Genomic DNA, 12,740 nt, shown 5'->3' with positions numbered 1-12,740 from the left:
GTTTAAACACCATGCGTGGAAAATGTGTATGAGAATGTGGTTAATCTGCTGCACGTTCCTTTCTAATGTCCGTGGATCCTGCAGCCACTCGGTGATGCTGCTGCTGGAGCTCTGCGTTGGCAGAGCAGAGGGTGAAGCCTGGCGCGGCTTGTGTTTGGAAGGAGGGTGGAGTTCGGACCTGCAGGATGCAGAAATGTTCCAGGCGAGGAAATATGCATCGATCTATCTCACATCGATCGGCCACAACATTGTGTGAGTCCCTCGTTTTCCTCAACATACACAATAATATGTATTCCTGCCAAAGCCAGTATTCGCTTCTGCGGCAGCGAGTCAATTGGATCCGACCATTTCTCTCCCAGAACAGATTATCCACCAGAAGTAAAACCTGCAGCTGGAGCTCAGCACTGGAGTGAATTGATGAAGCACTTTTTATTTACTGGACAACCAAACGGAGCTGCGGCCTCGCAGAGTGAATCTCCTCACTTCAGCTCAGTTTCTCTTTGGACGTCACTTTTCTAAAAGTTTTCCACAAAAACATCCTGATTCCTCAGTGGCTCCAAGGTCCGTTTACATGACAACGTTTCAAGTGGCCTCAGGTACCTGCTGCCCCTCCCAGGTGACCAAACCACGCAAAGAACTCATCTGTTTTACTTTGAAATGCTCCAAATACACTCACCTGCAAATCCACCCACAACATCAGCAACTCTCAGTTTCACCAAAGTCCTGAAATAACAGAAATCCACTGGAACCAGAGAGTTTACGCCGATGAACTCAAGACACCCCTCATCTCCACCTCACTTGGTACGACCCACTCACTTCACCTTAATAGGCTGAAGAACCTCCTACTTCCTGCTTGGGATTCAAACCTGGAACCTGCTGATGAGCAGAACAAGACTAAGTAAGTGTCTTCTCCTCCGTTGGACCCAAAATGCAATTAGTGTTTAAAACAAAGATGACAATGTGCGTTGAGCTGCGCTGCAGCGCCCCCTCTCTGCCAGAGTGTGTCAGGGTGTGGGTGTGGCTTCCAGGCTGAAGGCAGCAGCTGATCACCTCAGGTGGAGTAACTGTTGTTGTTGTTGTTGTTGTTGTTGTTGTTGTTGTTGTTGTTGTTGTTGTTGTTGTTGTTGTTGTTGTTGTTGTTGTTGTTGTTCCCACACGTCCGAAAAAAACTTAAAACAATCTCAACAAGAAGCCAATTTTAATGAAATCTGATGTAAGATACAGAGAAAAGTCCAAAACACTTCTGGTGCAGCTGTTGCATTCTGGGTGGTTTTACTCTGAGGCTGTTTGATAGAAACAGTCTGTGTGTCGCGACTCTGTAGAACTTTGTTTAAAAAAAAAATCGATGTTTTCTTTGAAATATTGACCTTCTTGGTGGTTCGGCTGGATTGGAGTGTCTTACAGGCCAGTCTGAAGCAGTGAAGCTGCTCTATGAAGGGTGAAATCCATTCATCCCCTCACTCCTCCAAAGAAAGCCAGTCTCTTCATCACCTGTGATGATGATGAAGATGAAGAAGGTGATGATGCCGGCCGAGGCTAAACTCACCAAACAACTCAAAGTAATCAGACTACTCTACAGTTTTCTACCCAGAAAGAGCAGCACGTTGACTAACTCAATAAAAACTTTGAGTAAAGCTTCATTTCATTTCCTGCTGCAGCCGCCTGGCCGCGCCAACATCAGGATAGAAAATAAAAGCCCACTGCAGATGTGCCTGCTGCTGAAGCTGCTTCTGGTGGAGGATTAACAGGCCGGGCTTCATATCTTGATCTGCAGACATTTTGGATTGAATCTGGCTCTGATAAGCCCCCCCCCCCCCCCCCCCCCCCTCGCCTGTCCCGGTGTGGAAACATGGCGGCTGATTGAGGGTGGCGAAGCAAACCGCAGTGTTTCACCAGAGACTTTTATTGCCTATTCTGTTCAGGGTTTATGGGTTTTCTATCTTTTCTAATTAGTTCAGCCGCCGCTGTAAACAGCTGGTTGGTCTGAGTCTCGTCAGCTTCACTGCCTCGTTACATTCAGACAAACGTCAGAACAGCTGAGGTAATCCTGAGATGGAAGTAACTAAACCCCATCGTCGTCACACATCACCTGAAAAGGTTAACCAACTGTTTACACAACCATTTCAAGGGAAAGACGCAAAACTGTCGTCTCGTTTCGGGCGTCGGTTCACAGGACGGCGCTCGGAGTCACTGTGAAGGCAACTTTCTGTCCCTTTGAGCAAAGCAGAACCTGGTTTCAAACTCGCATGAAAGTCCCGTTAAAAAGTGTTTATTCATGGATCCAAAATGTGATCCAGGGTGAAATCCCAAAAACTAAATCCAACAATCCAGCAACGAAGAGGGAACACAAGGATGACGCTGAGGTGTCGAGACGAGACGAGACGAGATGAGACGAGACGAGAGGGAAGGACCGAGGGACAAGAAGACAGGATCACTGGACACGTGCAGGTTAAACACACAGCGGCAGACCCAGAGACCTGATACATGTGATGCTTTTCCACTAGTTCCTACTCGATTCTACGCGCCTTTACGCTTTTACACTTCCTGTTACTACCTGCTACCAGGTACTGTCCTGCTACCAGGTACCGTCCTGCTACCAGGTACTGTCCTGCTACCAGGTACTGTCCTACTACCAGATACTGTCCTACTACCAGGTACTGTCCTGCTACCAGGTACCGTCCTGCTTCCAGGTACTGACCTGGTTCCTCCTCCAGGTTCCCAGCGAGCTGAGGACAGTAGACGATGTGACGTCAGCAGACGGCAGCCTCTGATTGGCTGACGCGTCACAACACAGATGAGTCAGAGGGCGTCTCGTTCAGCCGCCATTTTTAAACCCGATCAGAACCAGAACGCTGCTGACCAGAGAGAGACGCTCAGAAACCAGGAGGTCTCCGAGCTGCGGTGTTTCGGATTAACTGGTTCCCCTGTTAACTGGTGACCTTCTTCCTCCACCGTCTCCTTTTCACAGCAGATGTTAAAAACCCGACCAGAATCTGTGGCCAAACGCCGTTTAACCATGTTTCCATTAAAGTTTAAAGTATCATAGCGTTTGTTTGTCTTATTTTAACATCAGCTGCTGCTAACGGCTGCTGGCAGAAGGTACCAGTTAACAGGGGCACCAGTGAAACCGAAACACCGGACAGTGAAGCACCATCCTAACAATCCACATTTTAAGATAAGATAAGATAAGATATCCTTTATTTATCTCACATGTGGAGAAATTTGCAGTGGTACAACAGGATAGTAAAAAAGAAAGAAGCACACATAGCAGAAATTAAAAAAACAGATAAAAATATAATATAATAAAATAAAAATAGATAGATAGATATTAAATATTATGCACACGGTGCCTATAAGTGTGGACATGTACAGAATATGGGGGTGGATGTATTGCACATAGTAAATAGTAAATACGTTTTTATAGATTATTGCCCAGTTGGAGTGGAGTGATATTGTCCGGTGGTGGTGTGCAGTGGTCTACTGGGAGCAGGCTTGGTTGAAGAGTCTGACTGCAGCAGGGAGGAAGGACCGGCGGAGTCTCTCCTTCAGACACCGCGGGTGGAGAAGCCTGTCCCTGACGGAGCTGCCCAGTGATGTGACGGTACCATGTAGGGGGTGGGAGACGGTCTCCATCAGGGATGAAAGCTTCTTCAACATCCTCCTGTCTCCCACCACCTCCACAGGGTCCAGGGGGCAGCCCAGGGCAGAGCTGGCCTTCCTCACCAGTTGGTTCAGTTGGTTCCTGTCTGCAGCCGGAGTGCTGCTGCTCCAGCAGACCACTCCATAGAAGATGGCTGATGCCACCACCGAGTCTTGCAATATTATTAATGAATATATAAGAATATCTACTACTTAATTTATAATTTGAGCTGATATCCAATGGGTGTTCACTCTGCATCATGTCGGGCTGATTAGTTGAACACGACGAGGAAAAGCTCCGATGGCTCCGCCCACACTGGGGTGGTACTATATTGTGATGGAAAACGACCGAGCCGGGCCGAGTAGGTTCTAGTGCAAAAATGCCAATAGTATTCTAAATACCACTCTGACTGTGGAGTCTACTGCGTCTTGCAAAACGTGTTGAGCCCCGATACTCTGATCCCCTGAATAAAATCCAATCCCACCAAGTTCCTCCAAACGTCACCTAATCAGTAAATATATATAGTAAGTATATATTCTATATATCTAATCTCCATAAACCCAGCTGTTCTCTGACGTTCAGTTTTAGAAAATTTGTGGACAAAAAGCATCATAAGACATCAGACAGGTCGGGGAGGAAGTTGTGGAGAAGTTTAAAGCAGGATTAGGTTCTAAAAATACAAACATCTCATGGAGTACCAAGGATTTCATCATCCCAGTGGAAAGAGGATGACCACAACTACCAAGACATGGACGTCCACCAACCGACGTTGTTCAGACAAAGCCAGAAACCCCGTCTGCATTTTGCCTCAAGCTTTGTTGGAGACACAGTGGACAAGTGAAAGAAGGAGCTCTGGTCAGAGGAGACCAAATCTGAACTTCCGAGACTAAATACAAAATACTATGTGTGTTGGAAAAGTGCACACGACCCTGAACACAGCATCCCCACTGTGAAGCACGGTGGAGGCAGCATCATGCTGCAGGGATGCTTCTCTTCAGGGAGGCTGCTCTGAGACGATAGATGGACAGAAATACAGGACAATGTTTAGATCAGAACTTGTTCGCGTGTCAGAAAGAACCAGTGAAATCCAGACTGAGAGCCTCTCTTCAGACACGTCCCCCCCAGTGGGGCTGAGGTCCAGCAAGTTAGGAAAGAACAACAGGCCCAAAGTTAAGTCTATAGACGTTTGGCGCTGATGGACAGACCTCAAAAGATTTGAAGGTAAATGAGGCTCTACTGACCCGGGGAGGATGAATACGTTTGCGCCAAACACTTTTGTGTTTATTTGTTAAAAAGTAGAAAAAGAAAGAAAATAAAATCACATTATTTCCACTTCAGTTGTGTTGGTCTATCAAAGGAAATCCCAATAAAATACATTTACATTTGTTGTTGTAACGTGACAAAATGTGGAAAAGACTTTTCATGATTTCTGGATGATTAACGGCAGATGAAGTCACTGAGCTGCAGAATCAAACCGTCTCTTCAGTACGTTTCCTGGTCGCAGGTGAGAAAAGTTGAAGCAGGAGAATGGACTTCTGTGAACACGAGCATTAGAACCGGACGGCCGGGCCGAGGAAGAGGGAAGAGAGACTGTTTGTGTCTCTGACTGGGAGTTTCTTATGGGGGAGACCTGAAAAGAAAGTGACTGGAAAATTGTCTAAAATTAAGAAAGAGACTTTGTTTGTTTGTTGTTTTTAAGATAATATTGCATAAATGTGCTAAAAATCAGGTTGAGTCTTGATACATTTAGCTGTTTTGTTACAGGAGTCATATCCTCCTGTTCACCTCCTCCTCCTGTTCTCCTCCTCCTGTTCTCCTCCTCCTCCTGTTCCTCCTGTTCACCTCTTTCTCCTGTTCACCTCCTCCTCCTGTTCTCCTCCTCCTCTTCCTGTTCTCCTCCTCCTCCTGTTCTCCTCCTTCTCCTGGTCTGGTCGGTCCAGAAACCTTCAGTATTCTAAGTTTCTAGCTCCTCCTTGATTTTCCTCATTTGAATATTGGATCATAGGAGCTGCATTCAGAATCTGCTGTGTCTGTGTGAGCTGGACTGGCTCCGCCCACACATGCCCATCTTGGGAAGAGGAGGAAGTACTTCCTCTCGTGGTGCCATGCGCCAGAGCAGAGCTGCCTAATTGTGGGAGGAGTCAAAGGGAGGGCCTACCTTGATTGGGATTGGCTAAACCCCTGATGACACTATATAGGGTTTGATTTCTGATTGGCTGGTTGGAGCAACACACTTTTTAAACCAGAAACAAGCCAGGGACAGAGAGGACAGACTGTCTTCACTTCTGGGACGTCAGTCCAGGTATGGGGACGATTAGTACTGCTGGAGAACCTTTAGGAAGTGGATTTTACAGAATATGAGCCTTTCTTGCTAAAAGTTCTTTGCACTTGATTATAAATTAGGTTTAATGGCATTCAATATGTACTGGTATCTGTACTGGGTATCTGAAAGCAGCAAAATATTTGCACTTGTACTTGTCCTTTAACAAAAATAGTGTTCTAGGTGCTCGTCGAATATCATGTGTACTCCAAGTAAAACGCACATTCAACATTTCCTCCCCTGAGGCGGATTCATTGTCAAACCGAGCTTCTTCTCAATGATGCAAAGTGATCCGTGTGTGTGTGTGTGTGTGTGTGTGTGTGTGTGTGTGTGTGTGTGTGTGTGTGTGTGTGTGTGTGTGTGTGTGTGTGTGTGTGTGTGTGTGTGTGTGTGTGTGTGTGTGTGTGTGTGTGTGTGTGTGTGTGTGTGTGTGTTGCAGACACAGATGTCATGGGAGGACCAAGGCTGCAGAAACATGTGGATGTGCTGAAAACATCACGGCGTTAAAAGCTGCGTTAGTGATGAAGCCTCGGAATTAATTGGCTGATGATGAGGCTAGTTATGATGTAATCCCCCCCCCCCCTCCCTCTCTCTCTCTCTCTCTCTCTCTCTCTCTCTCTCTCTCTCTCTCTCTCTCTCTCTCTCTCTCTCTCTCTCTCTCTCTCTCTCGCCTCCCCTCCTCTTTTCTCTGTCTTTCTCTCCCTTCCTAACCAACATGGCCGCTAAGTCGGATGGAGCAGCGGTGTCTGTGGAGGATGACATCCCGCCCAGGAGCGTGTCGGAGCCGGAGCCGGAGCCGGGGCCGGGCCCGGTGCCGGGGCTCCCCGCCGGGCGGCCGCGGTGCTCGGCGGCGGTGGCGGCGGGCGGCGGGAAGCCGTACACGCTGCTGGACTGCTGCTGGGTGCTCTGCGCCCTGCTCGTCTTCTTCTCCGACGGCGCCACCGACCTGTGGCTGGCCGCCGACTACTACCTGCGGGGAGACTACTGGTGGTTCGGCTTGACGCTGGTGTTCGTCGTGGTGCCCTCCGCCGTCGTGCAGGTGCTGAGCTTCCGCTGGTTCGTGTACGACTACTCGGACCTGAGCGGCGCGGACGGAGCGGGGAGCGGCGCGGACGGAGCGGCGGCGGGCGACAGCGCGTTCAGCACCAAGGACAGCGACAGCAACGCGGCGACGGGCAACGCGGCGAACGCGACGCCGGTGTACACGACCTGCGTCCCGCCCGCCGCGGCGGCGGAGAGAGCCGGGGGCCCCCGGAGGTGCTGCACCGTGTGCATGTGGGTCTTTCAGACCGTGCTGCACGTCCTCCAGCTGGGGCAGGTCTGGAGGTAAGCCCGCTGAGGGGTGTGTGTGTGTGTGTGTGTGTGTGTGTGTGTGTGTGTGTGTGTGTGTGTGTGTGTGTGTGTGTGTGTGTGTGTGTGTGTGTGTGTGTGTGTGTGTGTGTGTGTGTGTGCGCATTGTCCTGGCGCGTGCAGGAGTGTGGCTTTTTTCCTTCTTGCCAGACGAGATGAAATAAAAATGGTCTTTTTTTCCCTTGACAAGCTCATTTACACTATCGGGCCGTTTACACGATTTCAAGTGAAAACGCAAGACTTTCCTTGCATTTTAGGCGCCCGTTTCCACGGCAACAAAGCTTGGAGCCACTAAAAAAAGACAACTTATCGAAAACATTTAGCCTCCGAGGAAACGAAAACGACACTCTCTGGAGTAGAAGGAAGAAATGCTGCTGCTGCACTGATAGTTTTTCTACACATTAGATCAGATTCAGTAGATAAGAAATGTTTCCTCCACTGTGTCATGACTCCCAGTCAGCCTGGACATTCTAGTGGACAGGCCACCAAGTTGGATTGTTATTACAGTGACTGTCAAAATAAAAGTACCAAGTCCCAGAAGAACATGGACTGGGAGTCATGACACCACGGAGGAAACACTGTCCTTCTACTGAGCATGTGCAGTAGATCTGTTGGTACCAGAGTTTCCTCTGTCTAGACGGTCAGAGACCAGGTGTTTGCAGAAAGTGTCATGTTTCCATGGAGACGGAGCTCCCAAAGTTCCACCATGGGAGCCGTTTTTAAAAAAAGTACATTTCAGTGACTGTGTGAACGGCCCCCGCAACGCGGTGGAGGTTTTGCGTTTCCACTTGAAGTGTCTGCGATGTAAACCTCTGGTTCTGAACGTGACAGGATCTCTGGATCTCTGGATCTCTGGATCTCTGGATCTCTGGATCTCTGGATCTCTGGATCTCTGGATCTCTGGAGCGCCGGCTCCCGTTTCCTCCACAGGACTTTCATCCAGCCTCTGTGGCTTTGAACTCTTCTGCTTTGGTTGCTTGTCGTGTTGCTCATCTTCAAATGATGCGTTTGTTTGTTTGTTTGTTTGTTTGTTTGTTTGTTTGTTTGTTTGTTTGTTTGTTTGTTTGTTTGTTTGTTTGTTTGTTTGTTTGTTTGTTTGTTTGTTTGTCCCTGAAGTTGTAAAGTGAGAAGGATGAGATTTGAAGTGGATGATTCATTAGGAAAGAAGCATTTTGAATGATTGCTCCTCAGTTTTATTGAAACTGAGCGGAGAAGCTTCCCAGCGTCCGGTTCCTCTGTGATGCTCTCTGACCTTTGGTCCAACCTCACGGAACGCCAGCGCCTCACAGCGAGGAGCGCTGAGTTCAGAAACCCGCCGGGGCCCGTCTCCCTTCCCATCCCGTGTCCACATGCTGAAGTGTCATTGAGCAAGGCGCTGAACCCCAAACGCCTCCCGTGGCGCCTTGCGGGTCCTTGGTGTGTGAATGTGTGTGTGAATGTGTGTGTGAATGTGATTAACGCTCACACAGTTGAAAAGGGTGATACAAGTGAAGTCTGTTTACTTGTGACCATGTCTGAGACCCACTTCTTCTACTTTCACAAGTTATTATTTTCCAGTCCGACCCACTCAAGAAGAAACTGCGCAGGTGTACTTCAAGCTAAAAGCCCCAAATATCTCTTAATTAATCTACATAAAGGCCAGATATTGTAAAATGCGACATGAGAACATGAATAAGGAAATAAGAAGATCCAATATGATGAATAATGAAAACAACTCACACATATTTTACTTTCTGCTTCATTTTGTTCCGTTTCAACTTCAGTTAAACTTTTTGAGCTGAAGTTTGAATTCTCCCTCATAACTGGTCTGTTTAAAAATGAAAAGCGAAGATCGGAGGGAGAACTGGCTGACGGAGGACGACTCTGGTGGTGATTGTGCAGGAAGATGTGAGGAGTCCTGCGGTGGCGTTGCAGCTGACCGTTGACCTTTGAAACTGCAGAGGTATGGAGGAGACTGGAAAATGAAATAGAGATTCACATTACAACAGCTAATCTCCAAATGGAGCATGTGGGAATTCACACACGAGTGTAATTACATGCAGACTCCTAATGAACTGCATTAATGAACAACAATAAGACGCTCAGCGCTGGAGAGCGAGAACCAGCCGGTGTTAACAGAGCATCAGGCTGTGCTGAAAATAATGTAGTTACCATGTAGGGCCACTAGTCAGTGCTGTTGGTGGTTTTAGTACTGAAAGCACACACACACACACACACACACACACGCACACGCGCACACGCACGCACAGCAGAGAACAATGAGCTCTAAACATTAACACTAGGAGAACACGGACGTTCTAGTGGACAGACCACCAAGTTGGATTGTTATTACAGTGACTGTCAAAATAAAACTACCAAGTTGGATTGTTATTACAGTGACTGTCAAAATAAACCTACCAAGTTGGATTGTTATTACAGTCACTGTCAAAATAAAACTACCGAGTTACAGGAGATAATTGACTGGGAGTCATGACCATAGACGTAATACACAGAGACGCCTCGTTGACTGGCGCTGCCTACTGGAGCTGACGTTGCAACACGACGCCATCTTGGATGGGTCACCCTGCACCTCCACTACATTTATATATATGAAGAAGGTTTAGTCCGCCTGGAAGAATCGTCACTCCCTGAATTTTCACACATTGAAAATACGAGCCTTAATGCTAAAATACTTTGTGTTATGCTTTTATTTACAAAGGCTGACATAATATGGCATAATGTTAAAAGTATAAATTAAGAAACAGATGTGTCCTACTTTCTTTCTTTCTTTCTTTCAAAAAAGTGTATCTGTGTGAAAAGAGTTGTAGAAACAAGGCGCAGTGGTTAGAGCTTTCCCCTCTCAGCAAGAAGGTCGTGGGTTCAAATCCAGCCCAGGGCCTTTCTGTGTGGAGTTTGCATGTTCTCCCTGTGTGTGTGTGTGTGTGGGGGGGGGGGGGGGGGGGGGTTCCTCTGGGTACTCCGGTTTCCTCCCACATTCCCAAAAACATGCACTGGGGGTACCTGAGCAAGTAACGGGCTACATGTAACAGCGTTACATAATTAGGATACACAAATAATGTAACTGTAATCCCTTACAGTACATAAAAGAATGTGTAATCTCGTTACAGTTATATTAGAGAAAAACTGGGATTGCTGAGCGGGATTAAATAGAAAATCAGATCGAATAACGTAGAATGCAGCTGACACATGCGCCGTCCACTGCCCGGCATAGCGACACTTCCCGGCGCAGCGGCTCTGGTCATGGCCGCTCCGGGGAAAGAAACTCCGACATCATTTTATTTTGAAGTGAGAGGAGGCGCTTCACCTCTCTGGACGGTGGGGATTATGTCCCCCAGCCGTGAAGGTGTGTCAACGTCTCACCTGACCAAACATCAACAGGTAGGAAACAACCCGCTCCCCTTTACTGACACACACCTGGACTCTGTCAACTAGTTTGATTAACTCGCTAACCTGTCAGTGACCTGCCAGTACCATTACTAGTGTGGATGGTAGTCAGCGGTTCTCTAGACCTTTAGAGGAACTCATGTTTTAGGGATTAATTGGGGCGAAACGCGCCATAACTTTTTTTTTTAAGTCTCTTCATTGAGTCAGTAGCGGGTTGGTCAGTTATTATCAATCAGTCATTTATACTGCCTGATAAACTAACATTAGTTAGAGAGAGAGAGAGAGAGAGAGAGAGAGAGAGAGAGAGAGAGAGAGAGAGACCCATGTTCTGTTTAGAATCCAAACTTTTCTTTTGTCTCATATTGTAAGTAATTTAACTTTTTTATTTTATAATTATTTAATTTACTTTTGGATAGAAGGAGTCCTGATCTCTTGTCTGTTGGATGTTTATCAGTTTACCATGCACAGGGAACATATTTGATGTTTATTATAAGAGGGCATATTTTCTGTTACTTTTGCAAGCGATGCAGTTTTATAGTCACATAATGTGATTTAGAATCAGGCGCTGATTCTGCCCTGATTTTTTATGGTTTTGAATAACTATTTTCTACTTTGCTATTTGAAAGACTGCAGGATGACAGGATATCTTTGTTAAGGTGTGACATGGGGGGGGGGGGGTCATTGTGACCTCCTGCTGGTACTTACAGGACGTTTCCTCTTCACCTTCACTTCTCTTCTCTTTGTTCTGAACAAGATGAGCTCATTTTCTTGAATAGAAATTGTTTTGAGGACGAACACTTGAATAATTGAAAACTTTATTTGTTTTGTGGTTTTGACTCTTTAAAAAAAAAAATCAGTGTTCGACACCTGATGTGTTCCTGAGAGTTGATGGTTCAAAACCTCTTCTGTGCAGTTTGTGAATGCTGGTGGAAGATTTGTCAACACACACACTGTTACTTTTGGATTACTTCACCAGCAAACATAAATAAAGACAAGAAAGAATAGAACGTGTCGTCTGCTCAAAGTATTCTGGTACATTACCTTTATATTGTAGTACTCAGAGTAAGTCTAAAGTCTAGTTTTGACAGGTAATTTATAATTGTAACGGATTACATTTTTCAAGTAACCGTCCCAACCCTGTACAGTATATATACGAATCCCATATATCAACCCTTTAGTGATAAAAGAATTAAAGTTATATTTCAGAAAAATAATTGCGATTATGATTTTTTCTATAATCGAGCAGCGCTGACATACATACATACATACATACATACATACATACATACATACATACATACATACATACATACAGTTGAGTAGTAGCAATAGTAGCAGCAACTAATGATTTTGAAAATAGTTAATTTCTTTATATGTTGCAGATTTAATTGCATTATGAACAAAATTCCAATGAGAGAAAAGTACTCAAGTACTTGATAATACAGGAAATGACAGTGTTTGTCTGTCATTGATTAACAGCTTTCATATAAAGTTAACAACATTTAAGGACAAATTTTATAGACCTGAGAAAATAATCACAAAATAAGACTTTTTCTCCATCATGTTGTCGTTGAGGCTTTTTTTTCTGCCGTGAATCTGAGTCCATGATGAAAACGTCTCCATTCCCAGGATGGGGAACTGCCAGCTCGTCTGTTTGTAGCTCCTTGTAAAAAGAAAAATCCTCTATTTTTCTTGTGAAACATCTGATAAAGAAACTCCACCCAGATGAAATTACCTTCGACGAGGCGGCTTGAGCAAACATCGGCAGAGCCTTCGCCGGATTACAGTCAAATCCTTGGGGGTTTTTTTTCCCGACTTCTATCTTCTTCCCGTGTGACGCTGCTGCTCGTCGCTGTCGGTCACTGAAGGATAAATCCATGTAAATCAGCAACAGAGCTGCTTGTGGTGATTACAGTCGGTTTTACACGCGTCGTCCTGATCAGCCGACACTGACACCAGCGCCGAGGGTTTGGCTTTACTCGCCTAAAACACGAGGCGGAGGTCAAGCTGACTCTTCTTTTCTCGCTGTTCAACCATCGTGTGAGG

General features: G+C 46.2%; 1 protein-coding gene across 1 annotated transcript in view; it reads left to right on the top strand.

The window, feature by feature from the left end:
• Positions 1–6,675: 6,675 nt before the first annotated feature.
• xkr7b (XK, Kell blood group complex subunit-related family, member 7b) overlaps positions 6,676–12,740 on the top strand; it is a gene marked incomplete at both ends in the record, with an annotated part of 51,679 nt that continues 45,614 nt past the window's right edge. Inside the window, one exon of the mRNA XM_080468738.1 lies at positions 6,676–7,286. Within this exon, the coding sequence (XP_080324864.1) occupies positions 6,676–7,286 (611 nt within the window). The remainder of the gene's footprint in view (positions 7,287–12,740) is intronic.

Source organism: Lipophrys pholis (assembly GCF_963383615.2).
Source record: "Lipophrys pholis genome assembly, chromosome: 8".
Lineage (NCBI taxonomy): Eukaryota > Metazoa > Chordata > Actinopteri > Blenniiformes > Blenniidae > Lipophrys > Lipophrys pholis.
This window is presented reverse-complemented; position numbering and strand designations above follow the sequence as displayed.